General features: G+C 38.5%; 1 protein-coding gene and 1 non-coding gene across 4 annotated transcripts in view; both read left to right on the top strand.

The window, feature by feature from the left end:
* Positions 1-18,961, top strand: part of LOC124551287 (protein MTO1 homolog, mitochondrial) — a 90,060-nt gene that overhangs the window by 55,869 nt on the left and 15,230 nt on the right. For all 3 annotated transcript variants that reach the window (XM_047126310.1, XM_047126293.1, XM_047126304.1), the window contains 5 exons: positions 3,873-4,018; positions 9,871-10,028; positions 16,497-16,660; positions 16,748-16,919; positions 17,218-17,380. In XM_047126310.1, the coding sequence (XP_046982266.1) occupies positions 3,873-4,018; positions 9,871-10,028; positions 16,497-16,660; positions 16,748-16,919; positions 17,218-17,380 (803 nt within the window). The remainder of the gene's footprint in view (positions 1-3,872; positions 4,019-9,870; positions 10,029-16,496; positions 16,661-16,747; positions 16,920-17,217; positions 17,381-18,961) is intronic.
* Positions 9,666-9,742, top strand: Trnas-cga. The gene has a single exon. It is a non-coding gene; the product is annotated as a tRNA-Ser (tRNA).

Raw genomic sequence — 18,961 nt, 5'->3', positions numbered from 1 at the left:
CCCGCGTCCGGCCATCCTGATTTAGGTTTTCCTTGATTGCCCTAAATCACTCCAGGCTAATGCCGGGATGGTTCCTTTCAAAGGGCACGGCCGACTTCCTTCCCCGTCCTTCCCTAATCCGATGAGACCGATGACCTCGCTGTCTAGTCTCCTTCCCCAAACAACCCAACCCAACTCTTCCATATAATATTGCCTTCAAGTTCTTTTTCCGTTCTATGCTTTCTTGATTTCCATTTTAGCCCTTGATATTCATATGGCTGCATCCCTTTTCTCCAAAGGTCTCTTTAATTTTCTGGAAGTAGTATACATCTTGCTCTAGCTATACAAACTTCTGTTGACTTACATTTGTCCTCTAGCCATTCCTGGTTAGCCATTTTGCACTTCCTGTACTGCTTCATTTCCTGCATTTTTGTACACTGATGGAAAAAAATCCCAACATCAAGAAATAATTAACGTAGAGCAATGAAATTTTGGGAATACATTTGCGTAGGTAACATATTTAAGTGATTAACATAACAGGATCACAGGTTAATGTAAGCATGAGAAAAGTCATTGCAGTTGTGAACTGGTGATACATTAACAACTGGATTAACAGCCAGAATATCGAATGCAAGCATGCAAATGTGTGTCTACTGTGTCATACAGGTCCCAGATGTCAATTTGTGGGCTGGAGTTCCATGCCTGTTGCAGTTGGTCAGTCAATACAGGGATGGTTAATACTGGTTGTGGAAGTTGTTTTTCAGTGATGTCCCATACAGGTGCAGTTGTAGACAGGCAACATGTTGACACTCTGTAGAACATGTTGGGTTACAATAGCGGAATGTTGGTGAGTGTTATCTTGTTGGAAAACACCCCTTGGAATGTTGTTGATGAGTGGCAGCACAACAGGTTGAATCACCAGACTGACAAACAAATTTGCAGTCAGGGTGCATGGAACAACCATGAGAGTGTTGCTGCCATCATTCAAAATCACACCTCCGACTAGGGGTAGGTCCAGTGTGTCTGGGCTGCAGATAGGTTGGTTGGAGATGTTCACGTGGCCTCTTTCTAACCAACATACAGCCATCACTGGCACCAAGGCAGAACCGGCTTCCATCAGAAAACACAACAGACCTCCACTCCAACCTCCAGTGAGCTCTTACTTGACACTACTGAAGTTGCAAATAGCAGTGGTTTGGCATCAGTGGAATGCACGCTACAGGGCATCTGGCTCAAAGCTATCCTTGAAGTAATTGATTTTTAACAGCTCAGTGTGTCACTGTGGTGCTGACTGCTGCTCAGATTGCTGCTCCAGATGCAGTATGATGTTCTATAGCCATACGTTGAACAGACAACTTTCCCTCTCGGTAGTGCCACATGGCCATCCGGCATCTGCCCTTCCCATTCCCTTGTCTGACCACCGGTGCCAGCAATCATGTACAGTGGCTACATTCATGCCAAGTCTTTCTGAAAGGTCATGGAAGGAACACTGGGCTTCTCATAGCTGTAGCACATTACCATCTTCAAATTCAGTTAGTTGTTAATAACGGCGTCATCATTGTCTTAAAGGCATTCTTGACTAACATCAACTCACTAAGTCCAATATCAAAGGTCACTAATGCTCACAGCCATCATAGTGGCTATTTAAAACAAACCTAGTTTGCATCCTCATAGTGGTACTACTAGCGCAACTCGTATGTGACTGGTGTGAAATTCAAATAGAGATCATCTTTTAAACATAAAAACATGACTAACAATTTTAATTTATCTTGCATAGCTCCTCCTTGGTTTTGAGATTTTTTTTCCATCAATGCATTTATTTCTCTCGTCAGTTAAATTCAGTATGTCCTGTGATATCCAAGGATTTATACTAGGCCTTGTCGTTTTACTTAATAGATTGTGTATTACCTTCTTTATTTTATCTTACAAAGCTATTCATAATTTAGTCATTGCTAACACTTGGTGTAAGAATCATGAAAGAAGGTTGTATATGTGGAAGAGACCTGTAGATACTAGACAATGGAAGGTTTGAGATTGAGATTAATTTTATAATCTAAGAAAGAGATTTTCGAGTCATGTTTTAAACTGTAAGACATTTTCAGGGGCTTGGACTATAATTTATTGGTTATGAGCTGTAGATTAAAACAGAGGAATATACAGAAAAGTAGAAAATTAAGGAGATAAGAACTAGAGGTTGTTGAGAATTTCAGAGGGAGCATTAGGCAACAATTGAGTGAAACAGGAGAAAGGAATACAGTAGAAGATGAGTGGGTGGTTTGGAAAGACAAAGTAGTGAAGGCAGCACATGAATCATACAGAAAGGCAAAAAGGTACTAGAATGATAGGGGTAGGAGGAAGTTCTGGAAAAAAGTAGATACTGGTGGAGATACTGAGAAACTGCGGATTGTAAATAGAAAAGGGAAGGAAAAAAAAAGACTGTGGGGAGAAATGGCAAACCAAGTTAGGAACTTATAGTTGTTTAGAGTGAAGTATGTGTTGCTGATCCAATTCCTGACTTTAGTTTAAAAGATTCAATGTTCATCAATATGAATGCCGCAAGAGATTCAATAAGTATTCAAATGTAGAGTGAATCTTTCATTGTGAGGGGAAATTTGGAACACTGCATTTTTTGGAGGCACATGATTTTAATGTATCTAGAAATAGCCAAATTCATATCGTCATTTCATAATATGTTTAACAATTCTGTGTTGGATGTTCATGTGTAGACAGTTTGTTGAATGGGCTTCGCAATGACCATGAAAATTTTCTCAGTAAAATACATAACAATCGATATGGACCACTGCCAAAGATCAACATGCCATTTTGCAACAAATATCCTCTTCATTGTGAAATTTTGCAATGACTGCTCCACAGAAGTTACTTGATTAATTCTTGAGCTAACAAACATTACCTAACCAAACCATTTCTCTAATCATTTAGAGCCGACACTATTTAACAGCTTCAAGTTGAGTGTAAATACATTATCCTCCTAAAATATGATTACTATGAAGCACTTTCTTATGCCATCTTTGATTATAAATTGTGACTAAGAATGCAGGCATCTCTACACAAAACATGTAATAAGAATAAGAGTGCTGCTTTCCTCTGAATTACAAATCATGGTTGTAGTGAGTTGTGAGTAAAATGTAGCTTGTAAGTTGTGAGTGCTTTGTTGTTATAGGCTCAAGATGAGCTGCAAATTAGAAGACAACCTCTGTGATGCAGTTACCGCATTGCAGTCAGTGATGCTGCCACAATTGTGTAATAGATCTCATTTAATCATTAAAGAAAATAAATGATGGCAGAGTAACATTCAGATTCTATTCAGTGAGAAAGTCTAGACGTTTTATACTTTTTTTTACTAACATAGTGGAAGAATCCTTTATTTTTAAACTGTTTTAAATAATACAATTAATTAAATAATTAATAGTGCAGGTAGTTATTGTTATACTCTTTCACCAATCTTTAAAATGACATGCAATATTCATCTGCATCTGAGTAAAGATGTTTAAATTCAGCTGAGGGATTCATATATAAATAAAGTGTCAGCTCTTGAAATAGTTGTCGCAAATTATTTCTTCTGTTTCTCTGAAAATGATATTAACCTCATGGTTTGGCAGAGTGTCTGTAAAATGTGTTGTCTTTGTTACCCTGTTTCAAGCTTCATGTCAGTTTGACAAGACTCAGCAACTGTGCCCCATCTGAAGATGATGTACAGGTGGACTGCTGAAGTAGTATGTGATGTTAGTTTTAGGGTCCAGTAGCAAACACAACAGGAATGCCACAAATCATTTCATCAGGCCACCTGTGTAGTCTCATCTGTGTTGATTTTGTGTATGCAGTTGGAACATTCCACAGCTGAAAGATCTATGAACATTATTTTATTGTTGCAGCCCGAAGATCAACTGTTCTGTTACTTGACCTTCACAAATGAGAAGGTAAACAAAATAATCCTTGAGAATCTTCATGTCAATCGGCATGTAAGAGAAGAAGTCACTGGTCCCCGTTACTGCCCATCAATTGAATCAAAGGTATTAAGGTAAAATCCGTATGCTTTTTCCTTTTGTCTCTCACATTCTGTACTTCATACTTTGTTCTTCTCCACCTGTGTAAATGCTGTTTAAAATTATACAAAAAGTTTACCTGCAACATAGGTTTTCAAATAATATGATTCTGTAGGTTTCATGTCAGATAAGTAATACATGTTACAATTTGTGTTATTTTCATTTTAAGAGTATCAAATTGTTGAACCAAGTAGTGATGGAGTAATCCACTTATTTAGTGATCCAATGTCTCTGGTGTGAAACATAATTGTTTCTTTCATATAATGATGTGGATTGTAAACTTTAGGACCCCCAAAACTATTATAAATGGTTCACATCTTGGTAGACAGCTAGGACACACAATATTCAATACACCATGGAACAAGGTGTCAGAATTGTTCAGATGTTTGGCTTACATTCAGGAGGTGGTTGGCTAAAATTTCTGTCCAGGCATCTGTATTTAACCTTTCCACCTCTTCCCTAAGTCACCTTAGTGAGATACACCAAAATTGTGCCTCCAGAAAGGAGCTAGTGAACAAACACCTGTCCCGTAGGTTTATGCAGAATGCAACACACTGGTGCCCAAACCAACCTTTTAGATTGATTTTTTATTTTTGTTGTAATTATTTTGTGCAGAAGTTATGAAGGCAGCCTTACAGGGGGATATAATGGAAAATGTAAACATTTATTTAAAAAATCTTTACAGCCATATTTACTAATGAACAAATCTAAAATTTTGCATGTGTAAAGCAAAAGAGCTGTGTTTTAATGGAAAATTATAATAAAATATGCAGGATTAATATTTTGCCAGAAATTTTAATTTTTAATTTTTTATTGTCTTTTTTTTATAAAAAGCCGTAACTCAGATTCTAATCATGCAATTGAGCTGAAAATTTTATTGTAGTGTCCTGAATAGATTATAAAACCACTGAAGTACAGTTATTAATTTATGGTACAAATTTTATCATTAACAGAGTTTTTAATTCTGCACATCCAAAATTAACTTTTTTTCTGCATACAATCATCTAAAAATCAGAATGCAATCGCAAGATCTCATATTTTTTAATTACAGGGAGACAGCAACAGGTTGTTAACACTTCCTGAAAATTTCGTAGCATTAGCACATATACTTTTTGAGAAAAGGCTTCTAATAATGTAAAAAATGTAAAACAGAGAAAATGAGGTTCAAAGATTTTCCTCTCATACTATTACATGTAATAAGCTTACTTCAATTTTAAAATCCTCCATACTGATACTCCTCATCCTCCAGGTTTCTCTTCTCCCCTTATCGAATCTGCCTGGCCTGTATTTGCAGGTAACGCGCTGATCTGTTAGCTGTCTATGGTGTAAAATGCTTTTGTTGTAAACATACCAGGATCTATACCAACTCTCTTCAGCACTTCAATTCTGCCATTATTTCTGTTATTGTAACATAAAACTGCATCATAGACGCCTATTTTGAGTACTTCAAGTCCACAGAATGTCCTTTTTGGGCATCTAATCCAAATTAAATTATTGAGGATTTAATTTGCATTTTATGTCTTTCCGTGAAGACACTTCCTCAATAAATCAGGGTTTGCAAGAAACCTGAATGTGGCTTAATTGCATTCATAACAGGTTCTGGTAATGAGTGTTTATGTGAATACATCTCATTTCTTTTGTGGAACTTACACCAATCGTCTTTCGGACACTGATTGTGCATTGGTGTTTGGTCAGTGGATAGTTTGTGGAAAAAAATTGCCCACACAGCACACCTCCTTGCCTCTAAATTACGTGTTTTCTTCCTGATAGCTATCCCATAAAATGAAGAGAATCAATTTCTTTCAGAGTATGCCTGCCTTTTCCTCCTAGTGGTTTTCCATCCTCAAGTACTTCACCTTCCTTCTCTTTCAGCAAGTGACAAAGCCTACCAACAAGCCTCATTTGGATGTGGCCAACACATTTCAACTTTTCTATTGTTGTATTTTACAGATTTTTATGTGTCACAGCTTTGAACAAAGAGGAGTCCCCATCACCAAGGTATTTAGTAAATCTAATACCATACTGGTCCTCAGATCTGGAGAACAACCTCACAACTGCAGTAGCCTCCATGCCCCCAATTGAGCCACTATAATTTTTAGAGCATGCTACTGCACGCTTTTCTTGTCACAATTTGTCACTGTCTTCATTGCTGGACATTTTCTGTATTGCACACTGGTGGCAGTATTTAGACATAATAGTTACCTCTAAAACTTTACCTGAGTTAAAACCAATAACAGATGCAACTCCATGCAGAGATGTGTGACCCATTTTCATCCAGATCCCATCTACAGAACACGCAAATGCAGTAACATTTGTAGGAGGTTCACTGTCATGAATATCTACTCCAGGATCTATTTCTTTTTTGTTTATTTTCACCAATGCCTCCACTGCTTTCTTCAAAGAAACTTTGGCAGTATCGCATACAGCAACGGACATTTCTTTATTTATATTTTCAAACCTTGCACAAGGTGGAGGCCTGTTGAGAAAACCACACAATAAATTACCTCCTTCCCTGCCCTGTCCAAGGCATCTCAGATCATATACTAACCTAAAATTCCTTTCGTAGGTACTAGTGTCAGTTTTTTTTGGAGGAGGAAAATGAAAATTCATAGCCACATGAATTACAAATTACTTTAAAGTCACAAGCTATTCTCACTCTTCTGTCTTCAACAACAATCCTGAATTCCATATTTTTACAGTTAACACATGAACATGAAAACTTTATAGCTTGGCAGAGATGCTGTAAATAAATAAGTATGAATCCAGTGGAATTCATATCAACATCACTAACGCACCTGTACAATTCTCCTGCCCCAAGTTTTGATGCTGAAGCTAAGAGCTTATGTTCTTCATTTTGAGCTGCTCCCTCTTTTTTGTTGGTAAAACGATTTCCATGAAACCTCCGTTTCCTAAACACAGTTTTTCCACCACCTGTTACATATAAATCTTGACTTCCACGCAAAGGTTTGCGAATCCAACCTTCCATCTACTAGTATGTGTTAGTATTGTCAAAATGTAAATAAAGCACCTGCAAGAAAGTTTTCAGGCAAAGATACAGATGTCAGCCACATATATACCGCATTTACTCGAATCTAAGCCACACTCGAATCTAAGCCGACCCTGAAAAATGAGACTCGAAATCAAGGAAAAAAAATTTCCCGAATCTAAGCCGCACCTGAAATTTGAGACTCGAAATTCAAGGGGAGAGAAAAGTTTTAGGCCGCACCTCCGAATCGAAACAAAGTTGGTTCATTGTAACATGAGACACAATTGGAGTTGAATGGATGAAGATACAGCTACAGTAGTTTGGTGCGAGTTGGAAGCTTAACAGTTAAGCTTTACCAAGTAGCCATTGTTACGTGTCAGACGCTCCGTCCGTATTTATATGGGTACCCTTCCTTTTTCACGTGCTTCGTCTGGTTTGAATCGATTGCTTATTTTGCTTTGATCTGATAAGTGTCGTTATCTTTCTTCTTTTACGTTGCTCTAAGCTGAAAATGCATTATTGTACTCTGTCATGCATTGTTTGTTGCATTCTGATAATGAGTGTTTACGACCTGTCGTCGCTCGCGGCATGGTTTGCTTTTGTGCGTGCTCCGCGGCTTACAATAAAAAAAAAAAAAAAGAGAGGAAATGTCTCGTAAGCGAAACAATGGCAAGAGACTGCTATTCGTTATTACTTACACTGCAGCTTTCTTTGATAATGATCAACAAGAACCAAATAATAGACTGCGTATGATAGAAGATGTTCTGAACAAGAGTTAGCGAAAATTTTTCTCCGTTTGAAAATCTTTGCAGACGCCTCTTTAGTACATTACATTTTGCGCAGAAATTAGATTCATCTTAGATTTAAAAATCTAGTCAGTTGCCGTGCTTCATTTCTGACTGTATCACTATTCAACATAAGAATAATATGAATATAAACATGACATGATATGTATATTCTTCGGCATTTGCTGTTGTCTCACTGTAGTTTCATAGTTTATTAGGCAGACAGGATGTAAATGAGATAGCAGCAGACATGAAAGAATACATGGCATAATGTTTACATTCTTCTACCTTTTCTTTTAATTTATTTACTGATGCAGAGGTTTTGGCGCTAGTATTTATCTTTGTGCCTGCAAAGCATGCCTGTGTATCGCCACATATATTCGATGGCAGAAGTTGGTTGTAACAGCACCTACCAACATTTTTCTGAACTTCCACTTGCTTTGCGCTCGATTCTAAGCTGCAGGCGGTTTTTTGGGTTACAAAAAACGAAAGAAAAGTGTGGCTTAGATTCGAGTAAATACGGTAGATGTCAGCCAAAGATATCGAAAGAAAATAGCCTTCACACTGACAAAAATTCCACTGAAGCAAGCAGTTTCCCAAATGTCATAAAAGGTGGGAGTGGCCACCAATGCAGAGTTAATCAGTTTAACAATTTAAAGGCATCCCTAAAGCTACTATCATGAAATAATTCACACACAACGTAGATTAAACTGTTTAGATGAAGAAAATAATATTTTTGAAAAATTGATTTTTTGGACCAGAATCCATTACATCCCCCCTTAAGTTCCAAAAACTTTGTAAAAATGAATTTTATTTGATTTTGTACCAGTATCTCTTCTGTCTAGCTAACCAATTGGGTCAGGCAGCTTTCAACATTTCTAAAGTTTCTATTTTCTTCTTGTTGAAACTGCTTATTGCCTCAGTAATAGAAAACATCTCTCTAGAGTTTGAAACAGTATAAAGTTACCAAAAAGAAAAAAAAAATTGAGTATTATTGTGAGTAATTGAGTAATTTTCGTTAGCTCTAAAAATGACAGAGAATATTTTTGGTATGGAAAGGACATTGTTTTAGGTCATAAGCTATCATGAGATGGGAAACAAGTCAATAGTTGCAACTCTGAGTTAGTATGTGAATTGTGCGCGGTTAGCACAATTCGTAGTACTGCAGCGATCTAGGTTCAAGGCACAGTCAACACACAGCTTAAACTAGTCAGCTTGTCACAAATGTTCATTAGCTGCCAAGACTGACTGTATAAAAAGTTGTTCACATCTATGATTTTCATTAAAAACAAACCATAGATAAATATTTGATCTTACATTCTAAACTGATTTTACTGAAAATATGCAATATCTATGCTTGCTTGATACTAACTGCAGCAAGTTCCACGTTATTGGTCACCACACCAATTTGCCTCAGCCATAAGACCAATAGCAAAATTTCACAGAACACATACAACATATGCTGTAGAGATTAAACTTAGTATAGTGGAACTTTTTTCAAGTGCAGTAAAAAGTTAATTTAATTCTGTTAATATTATTATAATATGTCCACTACATTTTTGCTGGTGAAACATTTGATACGGGATACATCCAGAATTAAAATCATTTGTTGTAAGACTTTCCTTGAGAATGGGCAACATGCTATTATTTTTGCAATGTTTTAACCTTTATTATTATTATTATTGAAACTTGAAACTTCCTGGCAGATTAAAACTGTGTGCCGGACCGAGACTCGAACTTGGGACCTTTGCCTTTCGCGGGCAAAGCTCGCAGGAGAGCTTCTGTAAAGTTTGGAAGGTAGGGGACGAGGTAGTGGCAGAAGTAAGGCTGTGAGGACGGGGCGTGAGTCGTGCTTGGGTAGCTCAGTTGGTAGAGCATTTGCCCGCGAAAGGCAAAGGTCCCGAGTTCGAGTCTCGGTCCAGCACGCAGTTTTAATCTGCCAGGAAGTTTCATATCAGCACACACTCCGCTGCAGAGTGAAAATCTCATTCTGGATTATTATTATTATTATTTATTAGTAGTTGACATTTTTTATCTTATTGCTGTGTTTTCTTAGGTTTGGAGGCAAGAACCATCAGATCTGGCTTGAACCAGAAGGTCTTTCAAGCCATGTTGTGTATCCCAATGGACTATCATGCACTCTTCCTGAAGAACTGCAAGCTGTTCTGGTTTGCCAGATAAAAGGTCTAGAGAAGGTTAAACTGTTAAGGCCAGGTATAGAAGATTTCACTTTGGTCAGCTCTTCTTCTTTAAAACAGACATGCATATCGCTAAGAACAAGGAAATATTTACATTTTGTTTTTTTATTGTTCTAATTATATTTTGTTATGTTATTGTTCTCTTTAGTTCGAAGATGGTTTTGATTGCAGCTCTTCAGTTTATCATGTGCAAGCCTCATCATCTTCGCATAATTATTGCAATGTGCATCCATTTGAACCTGCCAACTGTAGTCAAGCCTTGGTCACCCTCTACAATATTTACCCCCCTCTGTCCCCTCCACTAACATTGTGACAGTTCCTTGATCCCTTCTTTTAGTCATGTTGTGCCATAAATTATCTTTCTCTGCAATTCAATTTAGTAGTAGTACCTCATCTCTTTAGTTACCCAGTCTACTCATTCTCAACATTTCTAAAGCTTCTACTTTCATTGCATTTCAACTGCTTATTGTCCACATTTCACTTCAACTACATTCAAAAAAGACCTAATGGCACATAAATCTGTAATCAATGTCAACAGAATTCTTCTTTTCCAAAACACTTTCTGTGCCATTGCCAGTCTGAATTGTATGTCCACTCTGCTTTGGCCATGGCCAGTTTATTTTACTGACCAAATGCCAAACTTATATACTGTTTTAGTGTTTTGTTTCATTTGCTAATCTAATTGCCTCAAAATCATCAGATTTGGGCAGAGTTGGAAGAATAGTAGGAGAATGCAGCTTGGCAGAAAGGAATGAAAGAGGAAGACACCTGGTCAAATTTTACACTGAACATAATTTAATCATCTGTAATAGATGGTTTAAAAATAATGAAAGAAGATTATACACATTGAAGATACATGTAGACAGTTTAAGGATTCAGACAAATTATTTAATGATGAGACAGAAATTTCAAAACTACATTTTGACATTTCCAGAGGAAGATGTGGACACTGACTGTAACTTGCTGGCTACAAACTGCAGATTAAAACTGAAAAAAATTGCAGAAAGGTTCAAAATTTAAGAGACGAAACCTAGTTAAATTGAAACAACCAAACCTTTTGAGATTTTCGGAGGGAGCATAAGGCAGTGATTGATTGCAACTGGAGAAGAGAATGCAATAGAAGAACAAGGCAGTGGCTAGCGGACATCTGGATACCACAGAAGATATTGAAATTCACTAAAGGAGAAAATGTAATAATGCAGCAAATGAAACAGGCAAAAAGGATTACAGTCATAAAATTGAGACTGACACAAGTGCAAAATCAGGAATGGTTAGAGGACAAATACAAGGCTGTAGAAGCATGCATAAGTAGGGGAAAGATAGATACCGTCTACAGGAAAATTAGAGAGACATTTGGAAAAAAGATAAGCAGCTGTGTGAATATCGAGACCACAGATGGTAGGCCACTACTAAGCAAAGAAGGGGAAGCTAATAGGTGTAAGGAATATTTAGAGGGGCTATACAAGATAAATGAACTGGAAGGCAATATTATAGAAAGGGAAGAGCAAGTAGATCAAGGTGAGTTGGAACATTTGGTAGTTTGAGAAGAACTTGACAGAGTACTGAAAGACCTGGAAGATTTGGTAATTCGAGAAGGACTTGACAGATTTCTGAGAAACCTAAGTCCAAAAAAGGCCTCTGGAGCAGACAACATTCCCTCAAAATCTTAAGATCCTTTGGGAGAGACAGCCATGACAAAACTATTCCGTCTGCCTTCCAAGATGTGTGAGACAGGCAAAATATATCGGCTGTAAAGTACAACGTGACAATTCCAGTTCCAAAGAAGACAGTTGCTGACAAATGTGGATATTATTGAACTATCATCAGTTTAATAAGTCATTGTTGCAAGCTACTGACATGAATTATTTATGTAAAAATGGAAAAATTGACACAAGCATACAAGGCAATACTGCTCCTATGACATTATCTCAGAAGATAGTTTAAAGAAAGGCAAATTTACATTTATAGCATTTCTACATTTTCAGGAAACTTGACAATGTTGACTGGAACACACTCTCTGAAATTCTGAAGGCGGCAGGGATAAAATAGAGGGAGCAAAGGGTTATTTACAACTTGTACAGAAACCAGATTACAGTTAGAATAGTAGTAGAACCTGAAAGGCATACAATGGTCAAGAAGGCAGTGAGACAAGGCTGTACCCTATCACCGAAGTCGTTCAATCTGTACGTTGAGCTATCAGTAAAGAAAAACAGGGAGAAATTTGGAGAAGGAATTAAAGTTTAGGGAGAAGAAATAAAAGCTTTAAATTTTTTCAGGCTTTCCCAGTGACCTAATGACATCTTGGGTTGTTGTGTGTTCTGCCGGATATCAGCGTCGTACTTGCACGATATTTCGGTAGCGTAACTCGTTACCTTCCTCAGGTGTGAACTGAGACTACTACTCAAGTGGACCTGGTCCAGTATTTATACCTGTGACCTTCCCCCTTCACCAGGTGCTCTCTCTGTGGTCCGCGCCTGCTCGCTGTGATCTTCTGGAGCATTGCCGTTCCCTTTTCCGTCCGCTGCAGTCCTGGGTGTTCTCTTTGCAGTCCGTGCCCTCCAGACACGCTCTTGGGTGTTCCATCTTCGGTCTGGTGCACCTGGAACTCTGTATGGGGATCTTTGTCCATGTCCACGCCTTCAGTTCTTCTGTTTGTGGAGTGCTGCAGCTCTACTTAGCTGGTACCCCATGTCAAGGTTCATTAGATTATCGATCACTTTTATCTCTATTGACTCCCTTATAACATTGTCCCAAAATCTGGACGTCTGTGCTGGAAACTTGGTTTCTTCAAAATTCATGGCATGACCTAGTTCTAGGCAGTGTTCAGCAATGGCTGATTTTGTTTCCTGTCTTAATCGGGTGTGCCTCTGATGTTCCTTGCACCTGATATCTACTGTTCTTGTCGTCTGGCCAATGTTGGACATGCCACATTGGCAAGGTATATTATAAGTCCCTGGTTTCCGTAAACCCGGATTGTCCTTGACATTTCCTGTACGGGAACAAATATTATGAGCAAACTGAAGGTGTAGCTATGGGCAGCCCACTGTCTCCTGTGGTTGCCAACATGTTCATGGAGAGATTTGAGGAGAGGGCATTAGAGACAGCCAGATATAAACTCACATGCTTCTTCAGGTATGTGGATGACACCTTCGCAATATGACCTGTGTGTATCGAAAACCCACACACACTGATTTATATCTGCAGACCAGCAGCTGTCACCACCCTGCTCAGAAGAACTGTGTTCTTAAGACATTGGTCCACAGAGCACGTGCCTTGTCAGACCAAGAAAGTCTACTGACAGAAATAGAGCATCTCAAAACAGTGTTCTGCAAAAATGGATATACACGAAACAAATTGAGATGGCACTCCAACCAGCCACTACACCTTAAGTTCCAGAAGCAGAGCAAGGTGAAGCAAAGAAAGTGGTGTATTTGCCCTATGCTGGCTCTATTTCTGCCAGAATTAGTAGGATCCTCCATAAACACAATATCAAGTGTGTTTTCTGTCCATACAGCAAGATCGGGGGACTGGTGGGAAATGTCAAGGACAACCTGGGTTTACGGAAACCAGGGATTTATAATATACCTTGCCAATGTGGCATGTCCTACATTGGCCAGACGACAAGAACAGTAGATATCAGGTGCAAGGAACATCAGAGGCCCACCCGATTAAGACAGGCAACAAAATTAGCCATTGCTGAACACTGCCTAGAACTAGGTCATGCCATGAATTATGAAGAAACCAAGTTTCTAGCACAGACGCCCAGATTTTGGGACAGTGTTATAAGGGAGTCAACAGAGATACAAGTGATCGATAATCTCATGAACCGTGACACGGGGTACCAGCTAAGTAGAGCCTGGGATCCTGCTCTGGAATTGCTGAAGAAGCAACGGGGACAGCTGCAGCACTCCACAAATAGAAGAACTGAAGGCGTGGACATGGAGAACGAACCCAATACAGAGTTCCAGGTGCACCAGACCAAGGATGGTACGCCAAGGATCGGGACTGATGGGCGTGGACCGCAGAGGGAACATCTAGAACTGCAGCTGTTCAAAAATGGAATGGCAACGCTCCAGCAGATCACAGTGAGTGGGAATGCCTGGTACCACAGACGGGATTCCAAATGCACCAGACCGAAGATGGAACACCCAGGAGCGTGTCTGGTGGGCGCGGACTGCAAAGAGAACACCTAGGAGTGCAGCGGACAGAAAAGGGAACGGCAATGCTCCAGAAGATCGCAACGATCGGGCGCGGACTGCAGAGGGAGCACCTGTGAAGGGGGTAGGCCACAGGCATAAGTACTGGACCAGGTCCACTCGAGGAGTAGTCTCACATCGCACCTGAGGAAGGTAACGAGTTATGCTACCGAAATATCGTGCAAGTATGACGCTGATATCCGGCAGAACACCTGACAACCCAAGATGTCAACTTTGAAGTTTGCTGATGTCATCGTAATTCTGAGAGACAGTAAGGGATGTGGAAGAGCACTTGAATGGAACAGACGATGGCTGAAGTAGAATGGATATAAAATGCAGACTGACTATAGCAAGAAAGGCATTTCTGAAAAAGAAAAATTTTTTTTTTGTAACCTAAAATAAATTTAAGTGTTAGGAAGTCTGAATGTATTTAAATAGAGTCTAGCCTTATATGGAACTGATACATGGACAGTAAGCAGGTCAGGCAGGAATAAAACATGAAGATTCAGAATGTGACACTACAGAAGAATGCTGAAGATTGGAGAAGATTAGATGGGTAGATCAGGAGGTACAGCATCGAATTGGAGGAAACTGAAATGGAGGGAAGTGAGGGGGTAAAAATTGTAAAGGGAGGTGAATACAGTAAGCAGAGTCAGAGTCATGCGTGCTGCAGTAGTTATTCAGAGATGAAGAGCCTTGTGCAGGACAGAGTAGCACAGACCAGTCTTTGGACTGAAGACTACAACTATGACATCATCATCTTCTCTACTGCCATCACCATTGATTGTATTATTGGCTCATACACCAAGCTAAAACAGGCAAATTATATGACTATCATATACAAATCTACTTCATCAGCTTCTCAGTATGCATGTTCCTCACATTTAATTGTAATCACAACACAAGATCTCACTTTCTAGGATTCTAGTTTATCATGCATAAAACAAAAACCTTCTCAAATTTCTTTTACATTGCTGCTCTCCAAATCTGGGATGAGCCCTCTGGACTCTGTACACAATTTAATACCATGCTGCACTTGACTGAAGCACTTCCTTAATGTCCCCATGATCTCTTGCACTCCAAAAAAGTACTGCCTTATCTCTGAAGCAAATGCTCATTTGTTCTTCCACTTTCACATATTTTTGTTTTCACTTTCCAATTACTCTAGCATTTTCTTTTTGGTCACAGTTCAAAAAATTAATCTACCTACCTGTTTGTTAATTATCTTTACTGTTCTACTCTTCAGAAACAAATGTAAATTTTTCTCTGCTCTCCAGCTATCATTGTGATTTTATTTCTGTTGTTATACGTGTTAATATTCCTTAATAAATGCAAGACTAACTGTATTCCATATATTGTAATGAATGTGATGATTTAAAATGAAAAATCATTGATTAGAAAGATAACAATGCCTCTCATCATAATATTTGCAAGATAGATACATAATATGTCGAGGATGTAATATGTTTCTTTATTTATATTGGAAATTGGGCTCTCGAAATTTTCAGAGTAAACTTCAACATGATGAGAGTGCCTTTCTTTTAGCATTTCCCATTGGAGCTTGTTATTAATTTCTCTGATGCTACTGCAGTGACTAAACAAGCTCATAGTGAAGTATGCCATTGTTCTTTGTATCTTCACATCCTCTTACGTTAATTCAACTTGCTAAGCAATCCAGAACAATACACAATACTCAAAGCTTGAGCAAACAAGGACCCCCCCCCCCCCCCCCCCAACATCATTCAGGAAGTGTCGAGACCGGAAATGGAAAGATTTGGAAGTTGTATGGGCCCCACAGACCGACACCATCATTTATATCCACCCAGCACTATCTGTTGTGATATGACTACTATTTCAAGAAAACATAGCGTACAAATATACAAGCTATGATAGCCTCACATGTGTCTTTTTTCCCTATACATAACACCTTTTTTACAAGAACATATAGTTATCATTTTACAAAAGTAATTGAATAAATTATTTCTGTTATATACATACTGCCAAAAGAATTACATAAAAAATTATGATTTTCTTTGTATTGTTGCTATACTTCATTTTTTGAACTTAGTGTGTATTCTAACCAAAGGTTTTGTGATTTATCCTGAACTTTACGTAGTGAGTATTAACTCTTTTGTCATTGTTATGTTTCATGAGTTGATTTTATCTCAGTTCCGCACTATAGTTGTTTTGTTTGTGACTGTGTAGTTAGTTGCTAGCTGTTTGCAAAGTTTTTGTTAATTCCTGTGTATAAGTAGAAAATGAAAATACATTTTTTATTTCCTTTACAGGTTATGGTGTTGAATATGATTTTGTAGACCCACGAGAATTGTATGCCACACTAGAAACTCAAAGAATTAGTGGCCTGTTCTTTGCAGGACAAATAAATGGAACTACCGGTTATGAAGAAGCTGCTGCTCAAGGAATAGTTGCTGGCATCAATGCTGCACTGAAGGTACCATGCCTCACTCAGTAGTCCTACTAGCTGATTAATATTTTTTTAAAAAAAATCTGTTTCTCTTCTATGTGCTTTCTATAATAGGTACAAAAGAAACCACAGTTTACTGTGAGCAGAACAGAAGGATATATTGGTGTTTTGATAGATGATCTGACAACTTTGGGGACAAATGAACCTTACAGAATGTTTACAAGCAGAGCTGAATTCAGGCTGTCTCTCAGACCAGATAATGCAGACTTAAGACTTACTGAGAAAGGTATTTATGGTATTTGTACTTTGTAAAAATGAAAATATAAAATAATTTTCTCATGTATTTAAGAAACTGGACATGTTTAGATTGTTATTGGAAACATAGTAGGTACATTTATGTTGCATATATATCCCATCTTTGAAATCACCTGTTAACTACCATTCTCTACACAATGGAATGACAGATTTTGTCAGTCTTTACCTATACCAGGGACTTCATGTTTTCACCCATTAGTGTTTTTACTGAATGACTGTCTAGAGAAATTAGCAGAAGTATACTGTTGATTACGGCCATTAATTACTAGGTTATGAGGCGGGTTGTGTGTCACACCAGAGATATCAAAAGATGTGCAAGACCAGAGAAAAAATCAAGGCAGCAACTGATCTTCTAAGATCAATAGTGAAACCATCACACTTCTGGAGAGAGATATTGAAGCTACCACCAGCAAAATCCTCAGCACTAAAAAGGTACTAATCAAATTAAACCAAAGGAAGGTGGGTAAATTATACCTTAGTATGTAGAGTCTCTAAGAACTGTTCACTATATTAGAAAAACAAAATGGCATAAAAAATAATATTTGTGTTACTATTAAGTTATGCGAAGCTTTAAATAATGAACATCCTTAAACACATTGAGAAAACAAAATAATAACTAAGCAAAGCAAGGTAATGTACATGCTTAAATTGGGAGGAATAAAATCTCTTGTGCTTCAGTGTTGTTACAGCATTTCACTGAAATAAGAGCTATCACTATAAAAATGGCTTAAGTTTTTTTGAAACACTTCCCAGAAACTCGACACATCATATTAAGATGGGGCAGTTAGACCATGGCAGGTAGCTGGTGAATGAAGCTGAGCACTGCTCTGCCTGCTTGTTTTTAGTGAGGAGATTATTTTATTTTTGTCTTATGCTGTGAATAAGCACAACTATGTAAGTCAAGGTTTTGGGAAAAGAAGAAACATTTCATTGGGGGTCATGTCATAAACAGTCTCAGTTTGTTTGATTGTTGCACAAGACAATTTTTCATGGGCAGTTTTCCCAGCAAGTGAACTGGTGACGAAATGCACATATTAAATGCCATGCTAATCATAAAATCCATTAGCCTCATGTGCATCTCCACTTTTCCTGAGTAACTGCACATGGCATTACATCATGTTGTTTATCGCAAGTAGATTATGAATTTCAAGTCATATTACCCATACTGTCCATCTAGAATGTTGTTGAGAAGCTTAACAACAGACACCAGGAATGTTATTTTTTAATTCATTGCATGGTGTATTAAATATCTCTGTACCATATATTACTCACCATATAGAACAGGTATTGAGTGGCAGACAGGCACAGTGAGAAAGAATGCTATAAATATTTCAGCATCCAAAGGAAGTCCTTCATCAGAAATAGAAAACTCGCACACATTCACACAAGCACAACTCTCCCACTCATGGTCACTGTCATCTTTGGGCGTAATAGCCCAACAGCAGCTGCATCCAAAGTAGCAACCTAGCTGGGGTGGTTAGTTGTCATGTGGAAAGTCACGTGGGGTGGGGAGTCCGTAGGACTGGAGCAGCTGAATAACATTATCTGCCAGGGTTTTGACTACATCTCGTCATGCCCAGAAATGAGAAATATCCTCCCCACTATTCTCCCCACCCTTCCCACAGGAGTGTCCTGCTGCTCACACAACCTACACAATAACCGTGCCAGTCCCTGTTCCAACTCTGCTTCCAATCCCTTGCTCCTCATGGCTCATATCCATGCAATAGACTATGTACAGGACCTGCCCCATACATCCTCCCTGTAACACCTATTCAGTCCTGTCACAGGCTTCTCCTGCCCCGTTAAAGAGAGGCTTCATGTGAAAGCACCCATGTGATTTACCAACTTCCTTGCAACTATTGTGTTACATGCTAGGTGAGCATGACAACTAGAAAGCTATCTGTCTGCATGACATCTAGCAAGCTATCTGTCCACATGAATGGCCCCTACCAGACTGTGTCCAAGAGATAGATGGACCACATCATTCTGAGCGTGCTGTCCAATACAGAGTGC

Source organism: Schistocerca americana, chromosome 1 (assembly GCF_021461395.2).
Source record: "Schistocerca americana isolate TAMUIC-IGC-003095 chromosome 1, iqSchAmer2.1, whole genome shotgun sequence".
Lineage (NCBI taxonomy): Eukaryota > Metazoa > Arthropoda > Insecta > Orthoptera > Acrididae > Schistocerca > Schistocerca americana.
This window is presented reverse-complemented; position numbering and strand designations above follow the sequence as displayed.